Source organism: Oncorhynchus clarkii, chromosome 20 (assembly GCF_045791955.1).
Source record: "Oncorhynchus clarkii lewisi isolate Uvic-CL-2024 chromosome 20, UVic_Ocla_1.0, whole genome shotgun sequence".
Lineage (NCBI taxonomy): Eukaryota > Metazoa > Chordata > Actinopteri > Salmoniformes > Salmonidae > Oncorhynchus > Oncorhynchus clarkii.
In genome coordinates, this window is record NC_092166.1 from 32151002 (window position 1) to 32169950 (window position 18949).

General features: G+C 41.3%; 1 protein-coding gene across 1 annotated transcript; it reads right to left on the reverse strand.

Annotated features, from left to right (window-relative positions):
* Positions 1-2274: 2274 nt before the first annotated feature.
* On the reverse strand, positions 2275-14992 carry LOC139376231 (zinc finger protein 286A-like). Its single transcript, XM_071118546.1, has 4 exons — positions 14637-14992; positions 6718-6839; positions 6457-6571; positions 2275-6255 (listed from the first exon to the last, which is right to left on the reverse strand). Exons 1-4 carry the CDS (start codon positions 14830-14832, stop codon positions 5213-5215), a joined length of 1476 nt encoding a protein of 491 aa, XP_070974647.1. The 5' UTR covers positions 14833-14992; the 3' UTR covers positions 2275-5212.
* Between the last annotated feature and the right edge of the window lie 3957 nt (positions 14993-18949).

The following is an 18949-nucleotide window of genomic DNA, read 5'->3' on the forward strand; positions in this document are numbered from 1 at the left end:
TAGCTAGCCAGCTACTTAACCTTGTTGCCCAAAGCAAACAATCAGCCAGCCAGCTTCATCTGGCTAGTGATACTCGACCGGACATGGTTATGTGTTGTGAAGCTAGCCACAATAAGAATTAGGCACAACAGTGGAATTTGCGGTTTCTTTCAAAATAAGTGTCATTGACAGTGATACAAATGAATACAAATAGTAGAATTATGCCATACTTTATTTTGAAGGCTAACCGCAAAGTCCACTATTGTGGCTAATCCTTATTGTGGCTAGCTTCATATAGATGGGTGCGACCACCATTAATCAAATAAGAACTGTCTTATAAATTAGAGTTATTTTAGATGACACCTAGCTATATAGTTAGCTAGCCAACTATAGCTACTGAAACAGATTGTCGTGCTATTTGACATGTATCTTTTTTGACATGCAAAGGTCCAAACGGCGTTCCATAGAAATCCTGGTTGAGAATGCAACGACTGAACAAATGAACAACGAAACAACACAGCAAGTAAGTGAAAGAAATAGGTTTTGATTAGTGTGGTGTGTGTGTAACCTTTATTTAACTAGGCAAGTCAGTTAAGAACAAATTCTTATTTACAATGACGGCCCGGATGACGCTAGGCAAATTGTGAGCCGCCCTATGGTATTCCCAATCACGGCCAGATGAGATACAGCCTGGATTCGAACCAGGGACTGTAGTGACGCCTCTTGCACTGAGATGCGGTGCCATAGGCCGCTGCGTCCGTGTGTGTGTATGTTAACTATTTAACTGTATTAGAATGCTTAAGGCCGCTAAAATTTTAAACAACGGGTAACGGAATTAAGTCTTGTCCATGTTCCTACCAGTACAAGAGCAGCATGAAATACGTTTTGACCGGATCTCTCTCCATGCGGACTCATGTCGCACTCCTGAGAGACAAAGCATGAGAGAAAAGGCAGTTGATAGCTTCGACTGGATGCTGTGTACAGGTTGCTAAGAAGCACAAGGTCGGAAGTGAACGCCATTTCTTCAGCCGGTTAGGGTGGTTAAGGTTCACACTGTTCTTGACTATCAATTTATCCCTTCCATGCATCTAAAAACCATCTGTGGTCAACTTCGCCATGACCTCTAAAGAGGACAAACTAAAACAAAAGTTAAGCCATTTTTTATTCAGAAAACTACCGTATGACAAATGATAACCTTCCCAATTTTCTTAATACAACATTCCTAAAACAAATGTCAAAGAGAATAAGAATACACAGTCTAAACCATTTTCCCCAAATTGGCTAATACTAACCTTATCATCTTGGCGATCTCACTGAAAGTTACAGGGTCAGACAGTCAGAGGGACAATCCTTAGGGAGACATTCTGACAATACAGCAGACGCAATCTGATGAGATTTTCTATGGAAGCAAGGCAACAACAATACACTTCTTCATATTAAACTAGAGGTGGGAAAAAATGTTCTTCCTTTCATAGGCAGACATGTGAAGAAACACATTTGCATATTTACCAAAGGCTACCTGTTAAATCAAAAATTAACAAATTAAAATAACAAATCAAATTTGAATTTTAACTCTTCATAACTCCATAAGGAAATAATTGTATCCTATAAGGTAATGGTAAAATAGACTAGAGACAGGTGTCCCTCATTCAGGGCAGCACTTTCTCGTGTTCCGAATCACACATAGGACTATTGCTAAATGATAAACTTCTGCCTAATTATTAGTGTTTACATAGCCAATTTAAATCTCACCCAATGTCTTCAGTCTTTCTAGTGGGGGTGATCAGGCCTCACCAAGAAGTCAGAACAAAGGTCATAGGTCAATCAGCCCTATTAAGTATTTTCTTTCCCTGTTCTTCCAAACCCATTTAAAACATTTCAAATAGTTCCATCATTCTGCTTACCTGGTTTCCATCATTCTGCTTACCTGGTTTTACAGGTAAAAAAGACCCCACATAATAAATCAAACAGGGTACTAACACCACTTAACATATTCATAACGGGTGAGTTGTGTGTGTGTGTGTGTGGTGAAAGGAAGAGCAAAAACAAAGAACCCAATGGCCAGGTCTTACTTATTTAGGAGCTCTCTTTACGGCCAATTATGTATACCTTTATACTTATAAAACTGCAGAATTTCACTAACTGTTCTCCCAAGGCAATAGCCTTGGGAAACCTTTCAAAGGGAGAGAAAATTAACATTTCGTTAGTTTTCACTTAGCTCAATCTCAATCAGTCCAAACAATTACATTTTGAAATTCTTACTTTCCAATTAACTTCCCATTTCCTTTTGTTACCTTCACTAGTCTACATCTGTTTCCTTTAACTCAGAAGCCCTCTCAATCACCATCATACTCTACCTCTGTCTTTCCGTCTAACGTTTACTTTACCAGGTGAATAAAACGTTTTAAATTACAGTCAAAACAAACATGATAACTTCTGTTCACAGGAAGGCCACTTTACTTACTCGTGACCCATCATCCCTTTCGTCAATTCTATGCACCTACTTCAGAATAAAACGGAATAAAGTGTCTTACGAGATTAAAACCCCTAGGGTTTTCCTGAGTCTACGAGGAGTGTTTGGTCGTGCCAAAGAATGCATAGTTCCTACTCAATCACGTGTAATGTACTTCGTGACATCAAAACCACCAAGTATGTTATCTCTTGTTTCACTGGTTGTACCATATGATTGATGCCTTGTGACCCTGCTCTATCAAATAGTGATGTCTGGCATGAGTTTCTTTGTCTTTTTACACCAATAACAAGTCACTACATACTGTATCAACACAGAACCCTCAAATGTACACCCTTTAGTGATTGTTTAACTTCTTCGGGATCGGTGGGTCCTCCAAGTGACGGTTGAGCTAACGTAGGCTAATGCGATTAGCATGAGGTTGTAAGTAACAAGAATATTTCCCAGGACATAGACATATCTGATATCAGCAGAAAGCTTAAATGCTTGTTAAAGAAATGTCTCGTTATATGCTAGTTTTTTCTAACCTGATACAAACTTGTCTTTGTGGGACTTAAGACCAAAGGTCAGTTTGGGTGCGACTGCAGCATGTGACATCATGTGGGTTTACTATCTACAGAAAGTCACATGTATGGAAACTTGCAGAAAGGAGCACATTATAGTGTTTGCTGTTGTGAATGCAGTTAGCACAAGGTTGATAGCCGGACGGCTCAACCATCTATCTTAAAGCTGCACAGACAACTAATGGCCTTTTACACACTATCTGCTGACTGCCATGCATGCAAAAAAAGTACTTCTCCATAAAAGCTGAGAACCGACACTGTTCATTGAGCTTTCAACTATGCACTGTTGAGTGGATGGTTGATTTAAATTTTTTGCAAATCTTATAATAAAGTGTTGTTTCAAAGAATCTGCAGTTTCTCTCTTCCTATAGAATTGCTACCACAACATCCATGGCCACATGTTAAGGTTACTGTAATTATACATTTATTCTAATGTAATCACAAAGCATGCATGTTCAAGATAGCATGCATATGTCATAGTAGGTCTGTGGAGAACTTCAACATTGCTGTAATAATCTGTGCAGAATCTCAAACAGCATTGATCACTTGCATCATGTACTTTTAATGTAATCCAGGTGATTTAGTTCTGCTATTAATGAAGCACCATGATAACACTCTGTTGTATAAATAAACAATATCGGACGTTGTGTTCCAATTTGAACATTGCTGTGCTTTTAAAATGGTTGAAAGCGCATTGATAGACATTTGGGTAAGAACTAAACCAAAAATCAGACATAGTTTTTCCATTGGAATTTGGATGTGCTTTTAGAAAGTTGAAAGCATAGTGATAACACAACACTTTTTTGAGTGGGTGAATATAGGTTGAATTCTCATTGATCAATGTCTCTATCCACACCTGGATTCTGCACATTACAGAATTATGAAAATAATAAACTGTTGTTTATTGCTGTCGTTGTTGATTATTGCTAGACAACCATTTTCAGGTCTTGGTATTGATTTTCATGTACATTTAAGTCAAAACTATAACTCGGCCACTCAGGAACATTCATTGGCTTCTTGGTTAGCACTTACTTTAGTGCCTTGTTACAAACAGGATGCATGTTTTGGAACATTGTTTATCTGTACAGGTTCCTTGTTATCCCACTGTCAATTAGGTTAGTATTGTGGAGTAACTACAATGTTGTTGATCCATCCTCAGTTCTCTCTTATCACAGACATTTTAAAGTCACTATTGGCCTCATGGTGAAATCCCAGACAGGTTTCCTTCCTCTGCGGCAACTAAGTCAGGAAGGACGCCTGTATCTTTGTTGTGACTCGGGTGTATTGGTACACCATTCAAAGTGTAATTTAATAACTTCACCATGCTCAAAATTATATTCAATGTCTGCTTTGTTTTACCCATCTACCAATAGGTGCCCTTCTCTGCAAGGCATTAGAAAACCTCCCTGGTCTGTTGTTCAATCTGTGTTTGAAATTCACTGACTGTACACCACACAAAACTACCTGTGGGGTACAGAGATGAGGTTGTTTTTTAATGACCATGTTAAACACTTATTGCACACAGTGAGTCCATGCAACTTGTTAAGAAAATGTTTACTCTTGAACTTATTTAGGCTTGCCCTAACAAAGGGGTTGAATACTTACTGACTCAAGACATTTCAGCTTTGAATTTTTAATTAATTTGTATACATTTCTAAAACATAAGATTCCACTTTGACATTAAGGGGATTATGTGAAAGGCAAGTGACAACAAATATTAATTTAATCCATTTTAAATTCAAGCTGTAAAAAGTCAAGGGGTATGAATACTTTCTGAAGGCACTGTACATAACATGTAAACTGTTGAACTAAAACATTTTATTGCCTTGCAATATAACTTTCAAAAAATATAATTCAAGAAATAAAGTTGAGTTATTAACCTGACTTGATACGAGACTGTCCCTTGTAGCAAGAAATTGTTCAACATAGTGTTTTTAAGTAGACAACACATACTAAAATGGCTACTATACGTTTTCTTTATCTAAATGCGCAGGGTTGACTATTTCTTTCTACATTTGATTAAATAACATTTGACTGATTAAGTTGTAAATAGGTTGTTCAAATAAAACTGTGGAGCTGTCAACAGTCAAACATGAAAACCATTTCACAAATCAATTAGGAGGAAAAGCATGTCAAAATGTCTCAAAACACCTGCTGTACCACATTTTCACAGAAAGTTTTAGACAAGCTATGCCATGTTTTATTTGTTCCATCTCGTCTGAGACAACATTAAACTTGCGTGTGGATCCCCAGGGTATGGGGGTACCCCATATTGAGACACCGAACTCTCTCCTATATGAGTTCTCTGATGTGACTTCATACTGGAGCGCTGGGTGAAGCATTTCCCACACTGTGAGCACTTGTAGGGCTTCTCCCCGCTGTGGACCACAGCATGTCTGATCAGGTTGTACTGCTTGGGGAAACTCCTGCCACACTGTTCGCAGGTGTACGGTTTCTCTCCTGTGGTGCCGCCCGACCTCCACTGAGTCCTCATTCTCTTCACCATGTTAAAACTACTGCGACTGAGGCTGTATCCAGAGAAGGTGGAGGTGGTGGCCATGTTTGACCCTGTCATGCACTCACTCATTCTCACTGTTGCTTCTGAAGCCCTGTGCTGATGCTGCCTTGGCTGTAGAGCTAAACTACTTCCATCATTATTAGAGTTCAGTGTCTCGCTGCTCTGTCCTTCTGGCATCTGTTGTCTAGTCTCATCAGCCAATGTCCTGACATGTTTTTTCATGTGTGCTGCTGCACTGAACATGTTAGCATGTGGTTTCCCTATAGAGTGAAGGGATGGCCCTCCATCATCTATCATAGTAGGTAGGGATGGCAGCCCACTATGAGATGGGAAAATTGAGATATTCTGAGAGTACTCCTCTATGGCATGAAAGGAGAAATCTGGGTGACCATCAGGGTCAGTGTCTCTATCTGGATCCACAGAGGTCCACAGCTGCCCATCAGTCTCATCCATGACAAACTGGTCAGGTCCTGCCAGGGCCGTGGTCTGATCCAGCTCCCTTTTCTCATCCTTCACCATCACTTGCTCTAGCGAGTCCTCATCCTCGGCTGGCTGGTGCTGCTCTGTGTTAAACACCTCTGTAGACGTGCCTGGTTCCTTTGGACCATCAGAATTGGGGTAATGTTCCACTGAGTCTTCAGGAGATATGTTGGGTTGTGTGATGAAGTCCTCATCAAAGTGCCGTTTCTCAAAGGATGATGGTTTCCCAGGCTTGGAACCAGCCTCTAAAGATTTGGGATAAACATAAAATAAACATTACAAAAGACCCTTAACAGTTGCAAAACATGGATGCTTTAGAATTGACTGAGTATGTACGTGCACTCCATATGCCAGAACATAAAACACCAATGTAGCAACTTGGAACGGGCATACCGCCATATCCACACTTTCACAGACAGAGCAGTATCACTTATGGTTGCACCCACCCTCTCCAGTGATCATGAGCTCTTCCTGAGGGTCAGTCTTCCACACATCCTCTGCTGTCTCTTCATCTTTGATCAGTATGGGTTCAGTCTCTGCTCGCTGCTCTACATCTGTAGGCTGTAACAAGGGACTGAGGTTATCATTCTGGACACACCATATTTAACACTTCTCATTCCCATGAATCACACAAAAGCTGATATTCCAAAAACAGAATTGATCCAAGAGGTCAGGTCTCTGTAACTGTAAAAGGTGATGCGTCACACCTGGGGTTGAGAGTCCTCTTCAACAGCCATCTCTCCATCTCTCCACTGTGATTTACTCTTCTGCTTGTTCAAAACAATCTTGACTGGATATGAAGATCCCTCTGATGCCATGGGGTAAAGAACTGCAAAATAATTGTATTCAGTCAAATATTATGGCTATTCACACACACACACACACACTTGGGTTTTGCATGTGCAACGAATTTATCATGAATTAATTGCCAGAAGATTCCGACCCTACGTTACGCTTGTTTACACCGAGCGCACTGGGGTCAGACAGCATAACTGTGTAGATCAAGACACTGCGGGGCCAGTACGAGACATGGCTCAGAAAACTTACCTCAATCCAGGAATGAGAAATTAGTTTAGGGCTGACCCCATTCATAAAACTGGTCGATTGTTTGGTCGACAGGCTGCTGTTAGACCAAGCCATCTTTAGTCGAACAGTAGCAACAAATATATAAATAATCATGGGTTTCTTTATTTGTACTATTTTCTACATGGTAGAATAATAGTGAAGACATCAAAATGATGAAATAACACATATGGAATCATTTAGCAACGAAAAGTGTTAAATGAAAATATATTTAATATGAGATTCTTCAAAGTAGCCGCTCTGCCAAGATGACAGCTTTGCACACTCTTGGAATTCTCTCAACTACCTTCATGAGGTAGTCGCCTGGAATGCTTTTCCAACAGTCTTGAAGGAGTTCCCATATGCTGAGCACTCGTTGGCTCCTTTCTCTTCACTCTGTGGTACAACTCATCCTAAAACCTCTCAATTGTGTTGAGGTCGGGTGAATGTGGAGGCCAGGTCATCTGATGCAGCACTCCATCCCTCTCCTTCTTGGTCAATTAGCCCTTACACAGCCTGTGTTGGTTCACTGTCCTGTCATTGTCCCGTTTGCGCATAGTGAGACAGGCTTATCGCTGCAGAATGCTGTGGTAGCCATGCTGGTTAAGTGTGCCTTGAATTCTAAATAAATCACTGACATTATCACCAGCAAAGCACCCCCACACCACCTCCATGCTTCACGGTGGGAACCACACATGCAGAGATCAGACATTCACCTACTCTGTGTCTCACAAAGACACGGCGGTTGGAACCAAAAATCTCAAATTTGGACTCATCAGGCCAAAAGACAGACTTCCACAGGGTCTAACGTCCATTGCTCATGTTTCTTGGCCCAAGCAAGTCTCTTCATCTTATTGGTGTCCTGTTGAGATGTGTATGTTACTTGAACTCTGAGGCATTTATTTGGCCTGCAATCTGAGGTGCAGACAATTGCCCATTTCTGAGGCTGGAAACTCAGATGAACTTTTCCTCTGCAGCAGATGCAACTATGGGTCTTCCATTCTTGTGACATGGGTGCCTCGTCGACTGTGCTTCGCACGGATTCTGGTGGGCGGACCGAAGGGGTGCCGTCGACGCGGCGGGACGAGGAATCTGGGGCTCAGGATATAAACAAACATGGCGGCGCCCAGTTCCCGGCTGCGTCCGTATCTGTTAAGACCCCGAAGTATTCCGGTAAGGCGGATTTTCAGGCTCAGTTTGAACTGTTAGCTCATTTTAGGGGGTGGTCGAATGAGGATAGGGCACTGCAGTTGGCTTTATGCCTCACTGATGATACTCTGGCCTGTTTGATATTGATTAGCCCCGAGGACAGACGTTATTATGGTGCTTTAGTGGGAGCACTGAGGAGGCGCTATGGACAGTGTGTACAGCCCGGGCTACTGCGCTCCGGACTGAGTAATAGACGCAGGAGGAGCCCACTGGCAGACGGGGAAGCAAGGCTCTACTTCCCCCAAAAGCAGACGAGGGCAAGCGGACGGAGCCCGTTGTTGTGCTGGGCCGGACCTGTGTTGGGGACTTTTGTCATGTTCCTGTCACTGTGGAGGGGGTGCCCTGCTCCGCCCTGGTGGACACTGGTTCCACAGTAACCCTGGTGAGGCCAGATATTTGTGCCAGGTTGGACTCAGTGTGAGCCCACAACTGTGCAGCTCTGCACAGTCACAGGTGTGCTGGCACCCATGAAAGGGAAGGGAATAATGACTGACAGTAGGGGGCAGGACTGTGCGTCATCCTGTGTGGGTGGCGGCTGTGCAGGACCCTTGTATCCTGGGGTTGGACTTTCTTAGGAGCACAGGCTGCCAATTAGACTTAAATGGGGGCACACTGAGCTTCCAGGGAGTGCCGGCAGTCACCATGCCCCCCCCCCACACCCACACACACACACACACGTCTGTGTGTGACATTTGCCCAGCCCCCCTGTCACATTCCCCCTGCTACCTCCACGACACAGCCCTCTGTGAGCCGAGTGAGGAAGAGGTGGGTCAGACTCATCTGGTGCAGCATGAGATCGACACAGGTGATGCTCGACCCATCCCCGCCGTATCCCGCTGGCACGCCAGGAGGCAACAGACAAGGCTGTGTTGGATATGCAGCGGGCAGACTTCATCGAGCCCTCAGACAGCCCCTGGGCGGCGCCAGGCGGCATTCTTAAATGGAAGAAGTTTGGAACCACCAAGACTTCCTAGAGCTGGCTTCCCGGCCAAACTGAGCAATCGGGGGACATGGGCCTTGGTCAGAGAGGTGACCAAGAACCCAATGGTCACTCAGCCAGCTCAAGTTATTCTGTGGAGATGGGAGAACCTTCCAGAAGGACAACCATATTTGCCGTGCTCCACCAATCAAGCCTTTAATTAAGGTAGTGGCTAGACGGAAGCCATTCTTCAGTTAAATGCATGACCGCCTGCTTGGAGTTTGCCAAAAGGCACCTAAAGACTCTCAGACCATGAGAAACTGCATTATCTGGTTTGATGAAACCAAGATTGAACTCTTTGGCCTGAATGCCAAGCGTCACATCTGGAGGACACCTGGCACCATCTCTACAGTGAAGCATGGTGGTGGCGGCACCTTGCTGTGGGGATGTTTTTCCAGTGGCAGGGACTGAGGGAAAGATGAACGGAGGAAAGTAGAGGAGGATCCTTGACAAAAACCTGCTCCAGGGCGCTCAGGATTTCAGACTGGGGCGACGGTTCACCTTCCAACAGGACAAGAACCTTAAGCACACAAGTCTCAATGTCCTTCAGTGGCCCAGCCAGAGCCCAGACTTGAACCCGATCGAAAATCTCTGAAGAGACATTAAAATAGCTGTGCAGCAACGCTCCCCATACAACCTAAAAGAGCTTGAGAAGATCTGCAGAGAAATGCGAGAAACCCCCCAAAATACAGGTGTGCCAAGCTTGTAGCGTCATACCCAAGACTCGAGGCTGTAATCGCTTCAAGGTGCTGAGTAAAGGGTCTGAATACATATGTAAATGTGATTTTTATTTCTAATATATTTGCAAAATTCCTAAACCTGTTTTTGCTTTGCCATTATTATGGGGTATTGTGTAGATTGAGGGGGGAAAAAACTAATTCATTTTGGAATAAGGCTGTAATATCTACAGAAATAAGACTGCGTCTGCTTGTGTTGCCTGTGAGTTTGTTTAATAGCCTACTGATTCCGTGAACACCAAGCCTCAGACAACCACGTCAGAAACAATTTCACAAATTCGTCTGTTTGTTAATATTTGCTATGCTGTAAAGGCTTTAGAATTTTTCATTAGAACAGCCTCTGGTATTACTTACTTAGTGTTTACACTGTTCCAACTGGTCAGAAATGTGTATTTATAATAAACCCTCTTTCTTTACCTCATTGTTTATTACTACTATCATTAAGTAGTGCCATTGGTAGGCTTAGTATGTATATAAGCCTTGTATAACCACCAAGCTGTAGGCCTAAGAGCACATCCTGTTTAGTCCTAATACTAACTTACTTAGGCCTATCAATGCTTATATAGGCTACAGTATCAATCAATAATTTGTTCATGTCATTCCTTAGTTGAAACGCAAATCAACCATTTAAGTTTTAAAATAAAGCGACCCTTGAATAATAAACCGTTCCATGTCTACAATTGCATGTCGACTGTTTTAGTCTTTGCTGTAACAAAGGGCCAAAAATGGTTACTCTGGTATGCTTGATTTATATAGTATTGTTCCAAATGGTCAGAAATATATTTTAATCTAACAGCACCCGTTTGGCACACATAATACGCACGCGGAGCTTGCTCCTTACCTTTTTCTTGATCTCCAGTATTTTCCACAACTAGTCATTTATTTCACACATGACTTAGCTCCACTTTACCTCCTGAGCAACCAAACATTCCCCAATTGGAGTTTATCACACCATCTGCATCCATTTTGCTGTTACGTATCAGTGTCAGAGTTATAACCAATTTACTGATAATTATGATATGCTGTAGGTCAGGCCCTATTGGTCAAGTGCATGTGATACATACCTGTGTCACGTAAAGAGAACAAGGGTTGGGGGAATAGGGGTTGTTTCTCCAAAACACAGCACCCGGCATAATCAAATATGGTCAGACCCCATCTAGTCTTTTGTCTTAAATATTTTGTCAAACAGTGCGCTTAAATCATCACAAGTTCAGTGCATATACAGTTGAAGTCGGAGGTTTACATACACTTAACCAAATACATTTAAACTCGGTTTTTCACAATTCCTGACATTTAATCCTAGTAAAAATTCCATGTTTAGGTCAGTTAGGATCACCACTTTATTTTAAGAATGTGAAATGTCAGAATAGTAGAGAATTATTTATTTCAGCTTTTATTTTTCATCACATTCCCAGTGGGTCAGAAGTTTTCACACACTCAAATTAGTATTTGGTAGCATTGCCTTTACATTTTTTTTTTAACTTGGGTCAAACGTTTTGGGTAGCCTTCCACAAGCTTCCCACAATAAATTTGGTGAGTTTTGGCCCATTCCTCCTGACAGAGCTGGTGTAACTGAGTCAGGTTTGTAGGCCTCCTTGCTCACACACGCCTTTTCAGTTTCAAGCCCACAGATTTTCCATGGGATTGAGGTCAGGGCATTGTGATGGCCACACCAATACCTTGACTTTGAAAGTATGATTATGGGTCATTGTCCATTTGGAAGACACATTTGCAACCAAGCTTTAACTTCCTGACTGATGTCTTGAGATGTTGCTTCAGTATATCCACATAATTTTCCTACCTCATGATTCCATCTATTTTGTGAAGTGCACCAGTCCCTCCTGCAGCAAAGCACCCCCACAACATGATGCTGCCACACCCATGCGTCACGGTTGGGATGGTGTTCTTCGGCTTGCAAGCCTCCCCCTTTTTCCTCCAAACATAACAATGGTCATTATGGCCAAACAGTTCTATTTTTGTTTCATCAGACCAGAGGACATTTCTCAAAAAAGTACAATCTTTGTCCCCATGTGTAGTTGCAAACCGTAGTCTGCCTTTTTTATGGCGGTTTTGGAGCAGTGGCTTCTTCCTTGCTGAGCGGTCTTTCAGGTTATGTCGATACAGGACTCGTTTTACTGTGTATATAGATACTTTGTACCGGTTTCCTCCAGCATCTTCACAAGGTTCTTTGCTGTTCTGGGATTCATTTGCACTTTTTGCACCAAAATACCTTCAACTCTAGGAGACAGAACGCATCTCTTCCCCGAGCGGTATGACGGCTGCGTGGTCCCATGGTGTTTATACTTGCGTACTATTGTTTGTACAGATGAACGTGGTACCTTCAGGCATTTTGAAATTGCTCCCAAGGATGAACCAGACGTGTGGAGGTCTACAATTTTTTTTCTGATTTTGGCTGATTTCTTTTGATTTTCCCATAATATCAAGCAAAGAGGCATTGAGTTTGAAGGTAGGTCTTGAAATACATCCACAGGTCCACCTCCAATTGACTCAGGCTAATTGACATAATTTATCAGAAGCTTCAAATGGCATGACATTTTCTGGAATTTTCCAAGCTATTTAAAGGCACAGTCAACCAAGTGTATGTAAACTTCTGACCCACTGGAATTGCGATAGTGAAATAATGTCTGTAAATAATTGTTGGGAAAATTATTTGTGTCATACTTTGTGCATATGTCCTAACCGACTTGTCAAAACTATAGTTTGTTAACAAGAAATTTGTAGTTGACTTGACTAAAACATAAGATGTCTAAATATGGTAAAATACACATTTAAAATGACCAATTAATTATTGTACTTCAGAGGAGCATCCATAGTTTGGGGATTTTTTGATTAAGTGATAATGCACGAGAAGCCGGTCTTTGGAGGAGAAATTGGTATGGGTGTTAGGCCAAAGATGAAGTCTATGGCCACCAATAATCTTCCAAACACAGACACCATTTGGAGTACAACACATTTCTCATCTCTGGATTTACATGATTTCCGAGATGTATCTTGTGCTGGCCCCAAAGTGTCTTGCTCTACACAAACATGCTGTCCAACCCCAGTGCAGCTCAGTGTAAACAAGGGTAATGGTAGGGTTGCAATTTTAAGTCAACACGAATAAAGCTATAGGCTTGCTTCCCAACCAAAACAGTTCGGTAGAGTTCGTACATCTTATGACATTGACTTTGTTTGTTTTGCACTTCGATGAAGTTTTTTTTCGGCTGTTCGTGCGCACATTTTTTTCCGGGGGCAAGCTAAAGTTCGGAGCCGATGTCTACGCCCCTTCGTCGTTGATTGGTCAACCGTAGGGATTCGTCAAAGTATGTCATTCAACGACAGAAGACTCGATTTCATGTCTTTTCAGGGTCTTTTACTCAGTTATAAGGAATTCTTATCACTTTACAAGGTCCATGTAACACCTAAAGATTTTGCAATTGTCTTAAATGCCATTCCCTCAGGTGTTGCTTTATTACTCAGGAAGGTGTCAAGACCTGACCCTCAGAGCCTACCTTCCATTAACCCTGTTGACTCATAAGTAGGAAAGATTTGTTTCTCTTTTGGTCCATTCAACAACAGAGCGATACAAACCTTGTTTCAGCAGGATGTTGTATCTATCTATACCTTATGCAATGCCTTATTGGAAAGTTTTTATTGATAATATTTGTTGGAAAAAAGTGTGGATGTTGCCACACACATACCTACTTGTTCACTAAATTAAGGAAGTTTCCTTTAAAACATTTCATAAATAATATCCTGCCAACCACTATGTGAAGAAGTTTAAGGAAAACAAACTCAAATTGTACCTTTTGTATTGACCACCCAGAAACAGTGTTGCATCTTTTTTGGCATTGTGTTCGTAAGGAAACTGTGGCAAGACATCAGTAGATTTATAATTGAACACATTTATGAAGATTTTACACTATTATGGAGAGATGTACTGCTTGGATATTTTACCAACAATATAAATAAGTTGAAACAATTTTATGTAACTCATTTCATTATTCTTTTGGCCAAATTTTATATTCACAAATGCAAATTTACAAAAACCACATTCTTACCTTACAGTTACATTTATTTTTGTATTTTAAGACAATTAAATACTCTAACAAAAAAGCTTTAACAAAAAATAAATTATAAGTGTATGTATGGCCCTAAGGTCCTTGTGCAATGTGATATTGTAACCCCTAGCCCAATTGTCCTTCGTATATATATATATATATATATATATATATATATATATATATATATATATATATATATATATATATATATATATATATATATACACACACACACACACACACACACACGTGTTTCCACATGTACTTCCTGTATTGATTCGTTAATTTAAAAAACTCATGTAAAAAAAAAATTAAATAGAAAAATACTGCCAACATCTTAGATGTAAAATTGCGCGACAGAACTTTGGCAAAAACGTCAATATTGATTACATTTCTTCTTAGATTCATTCGGACTATTTTGAGAAAGTGTATACTGACTACGGCGCCCAAAATGGACAAACGGTACTATTGCCACTTCTTGTTTTTCAAGCGAAGGTCTTATGGGAAAACGTGAGCGCACTCGTTCGACTAGCCGAGTTTTCGAACTGAAGCATAAAATTATCATACACATCTACCTTTTTTCCTGACTTGTCCTCGTGTCTTCTTCAGCTCGCTCTCCATCATTTGACACTTCCTTTTCAGTACATCAATATCTCGCTGGCTTTGGGTAATTTCCAAACGTATAACTGCACAGCTATCATCAACACGTTTGTTAATTTCTGCTACAGCTGCTTTAGCTAAAACCTCCATAATGGATACCAACTGCGCCATGTTGTCCAGCCCAAATTACAGTTTTGTATTCTCTGTGTGACGAAAAGTATACAATTTCGATGCGAATGTGCACTAAATCTGTAGATACTTATAACTAGTAACAACGTAAGTGGTAGCGCTATGTGCGTCCTCAATTCCACTTCCTGTCAACGCCTGACGTACTTCTTCGATGGGGTTTAACAGCGGTTGGCATTCAATGTTAATGTTGCATTACCGCCACCAGCTGGACGGGGTATTGAATAAGATACTAAAAAAACATTGCGGTGAAGTTGGAAAACGACATCATTCAAAATACAAAATGAACTAGTTCACACAGATTCCGGATTTTTTAATGTTAAAAGGCCAAAACTAGTTCACACAGATCCTAGATATTTAACGCTAAATTACCAAACCCAGGGCATACCTGGCTAGCACATTTAAAATAATTATAATTGGAATTCACATGTTAATGTGGCACACACGAGACTGGCCTTTTCTATCAGGAGTTTGAAGCACATAATCAGTTTCACTTAATTTATTTTCAATGAAATAAGGACAAGAGAAACGAGCTGACAGAGAAGATCCTGGAACAGGCAATAACACCAATACTTGGTCACCTGGCTGTAGTGGACAAGAAAAAGCCTGTTTATCATTGTGTCTTTTCATACTCCACTGTGAGGAAGACAGAGCTTCCTTTGCGAGAGCACAGGCTTGATGTAGGCGCTCACGAAAGCAACTAACGTAATCCAACACATTCTCATTTCCCGCACACAACTCTTGGGACAAAAACGGTTCTTTAAGGACTTTCATTGGTCCTCTCACTGTGTGACCAAACACTAGTTCAGCCGGGCAGAACCCTAGGGTCTCCTGTACAGTTTCACGAGCAGCAAACAGAACTAGAGGAACTCCTTCATCCCAATCTTTCTCAGATTCCAAACAATATTTACGTAGCATAGACTTCAGTGTCTGATGCCAATGTTCAAGCGCACCCTGAGACTCTGGGTGCAGCACAGCCTCACAGCCTCAATTCGCGCAAACATTTCTGTATATTCATAACGTTGAATTAGCCATTAAGAAGACAAAATGAAATATACACTATCGCGTCTAAATGGTTGTTGCAAAGGCTTGTGTGTAACCTACTGGTTAAATTAGTGTATTTTCGCACGAATTCTGAAAAACGCACGAAATTTGCTGAAATGCATTTTGTACATATATGCACGAATTGATTGTGAGACTGTTTGCAGCTGGAGAATCTCACCGGAGAAACGCTTGGACCTTTAATTAAGGCTATTTTCTGGGAATTGTGTCGTTATTATGTGCCTGATTTTACGACTACAAACAATTGTAAATTGGGTTATTTCCTTCTTCGTCATTTCAATAGCATTTGGTCTATGGTATTGACTAAAGTCGGGGTTTCTGATTGTAATTCAACTATATGTATGTTTTGCCTGGACAGATACGGCCTCAAGTGTTTGCTTCAGATATAAACTGAACGTTTTAACAGCTTGCTTAGTTCAAATTGAAAGACTAATTTATTCAACATAAATAGTGAGGCGATTTCAGCTTTTATTTCTTTCATCACATTCCCAGTGGGTGAGAAGTTTACATACACTCAGGGCCGCCTTGCTCGCACACGATTTTTCAGTTCCGACCACACATTTTCTATAGGATTGAGGTCAGGGCTTTGTGATGGCCACTCCAATAAATTGACTTTGTTGTCCTTATTAAGCCATTTTGCCACAACTTTGGAAGTATGCTTGGGGTCATTGTCCATTTGGAAGACCCATTTGCGACCAAGCTTTAAATGATGTCTTGAGATGTTGCTTCAATATATCCACGTACTTTTCCTTCCTCATGTTGCCATCTATTTTGTTAAGTGCAGCAAAGCACCCCCACAACATGATGCTGCCACACCCGTGCGTCACGGTTGGGATGGTGTTCTTCGGCTTGCAAGCCTCCCCCTTTTTCCTCCAAACCATAACGATGGTCATTATGGCCAAACAGTTCTATTGTTGTTTTATCAGACCAGAAAACATTTCTCCAAAAAGTACAATCTTTGTCCTCATGTGCAGTTGCAAACCAGTCTGCCTTTTTTTATGGCGGTTTTGGAGCAGTGGCCTCTTCCTTGCTGAGCGGTCTTTCAGGTTATGTCGATATAGGACTCGTTTTACTGTGGATATAGATACTATTGTACCGGTTTCCTCCAGCATCTTCACAAAGGTCCTTTGCTGTTGTTCTGGGATTGATTTGCACTGTTCGCACCGAAATCCGTTCATCTCTAGGAGACAGAACGCATCTCCTTCCTGAGCAGTATGACGTGGTCCCATGGTGTTTATACTTGCATACTATTGTTTGTACAGATGAATGTGGTACTTTCAGGCATTTTGAAATTGCTCCCAAGGATCAACCAGACTTGTGGAAGTCTACAATTATTTTCTGAGGCCTTGACTGATTTCTTTTGATTTTCCAATGATGTCAAGCAAAGAGGCACTGCGTTTGAAGGTAGGCCTTGAAATACATCCGCAGGTACACCTCCAATTGACTCAAATTATGTCAATTAGCCTATCAGAAGCTTCTAACGCCATGACATTTTCTGGAATTTTCCAAGCTGTTTAAAGGCACAGTCAACTTAGTGTATGTGAACTTCTGACTAGAGGTCGCCCGATTAATCGGAATGGCCAATTAATTAGGGTCGATTTCCAATTGTCATGAAAACTTGGTCTTTTTTTTTTACACCTTTATTTAACTAGGCAAGTCAGTTAAGAACACATTCTTATTTTCAATGACGGCCTAGGAACGGTGGGTTAACTGCTTTGTTCAGGGGCAGAACGACAGATTTTTATCTTGTCAGCTCAGGGATTCAATCTTGCAACCTTACAGTTAACTAGTCCAACGCTCTAACCACCTGTCTTACATTGCACTCCATGAGGAGCCTGCCTGTAACGCGAATGCAGTAAGAAGCCAAGGTAAGTTGCTAGCTAGCTTAAACTTATCTTATAAAAAACAATCAATCATAATCACAGTTGATGATATTACTAGTTTATCTAGTGTGTCCTGCGTTGCATTTAATCAATGTGGTGTGCATTCGCGAAAAAGGACTGTCTTTGCTCCAACGTGTACCTAACCATAAACATCAATACCTTTCTCAAAATCAATACACAAGTATATATTTTTAAACCTGCATATTTAGTTAATATTGCCAGTTAACATAAATTTATTTTAACTAGTCTCTTGCAACAGAGTCAGGGTATATGCAGCAGTTTGGGCCGCCTGGCTCGTTGCGAACTGTGGGAAGACTTTCTTCCTTACAAAGACAGCCAACTTCGCCAAACGGGGGATAATTTAACAAATGCGCATTTGCGAAAAAAGCACAATTGTTGCACAGCTGTACCTAACCATAAACATCAATGCCTTTCTTAAAATCAATACACATAAGTATATACTTTTAAACCTGCATATTTAGCTAAAAGAAATCCAGGATAGCAGGCAATATTAACCAGGTGAAATGGTCACTTCTCTTGCGTTCATTGCACGCAGAGTCAGGGTATATGCAACAATTTGGGCTGCTTGGCTCGTTGCGAACTCATTTGCCAGAATTTTACGTAATTATGACATAACATTGAAGGTTGTACAATGTAACAAATAGCAATATTTAGATTTAGGGATGCCACCCGTTAGATAAAATACGTAACGGTTCGAAATTATAGTTTCCGGATTCGACCATATTAATGACCAAAGGCTCGTATTTCTGTGTGTTTTTATGTTATAATTAAGGCTGTGATTTGATAGAGCAGTTTGACTGTTCTAAAGTGTTATAGGCACTTTAGTATTGCTAATGTAACAGTATAGCTTCCGTCCCTCTCCTCTCCTCGCCTCGAACCAGGAACACATCGACAACAGCCACCCTCGAAGCATCGTTACACATCGCTCCACAAAAGCCGCAGCCCTTGCAGAGCAAGCGGAAAACTACTCCAAGTCTCAGAGTGAGTGACGTCACCGATTGAAACGCTATTAGCGCGCAACCCACTAGCCATTTCACATCGGTTATACCAGCCTAGCTAGCCATTTCACATCGGTTACACCAGCCTAATCTCGGGAGTTGATAGGCTTAAATCATCAACAGCTCAATTGGCTAGCG

What these genes read in the sequence shown, in the direction of transcription:
- LOC139376231 (XM_071118546.1), bottom strand. Translation starts at nt 14,832, where the DNA reads ATGGCGCAGTTGGTATCCATTATGGAGGTTTTAGCTAAAGCAGCTGTA. An exon ending in AAGAGGACTCTCAACCCCAG is followed by an intron (nt 6,572 to 6,717) that starts GTGTGACGCATC and finishes CCCTTGTTACAG; the next exon opens with CCTACAGATGTAGAGCAGCG. An exon ending in GCTCATGATCACTGGAGAGG is followed by an intron (nt 6,256 to 6,456) that starts GTGGGTGCAACC and finishes CCAAATCTTTAG; the next exon opens with AGGCTGGTTCCAAGCCTGGG.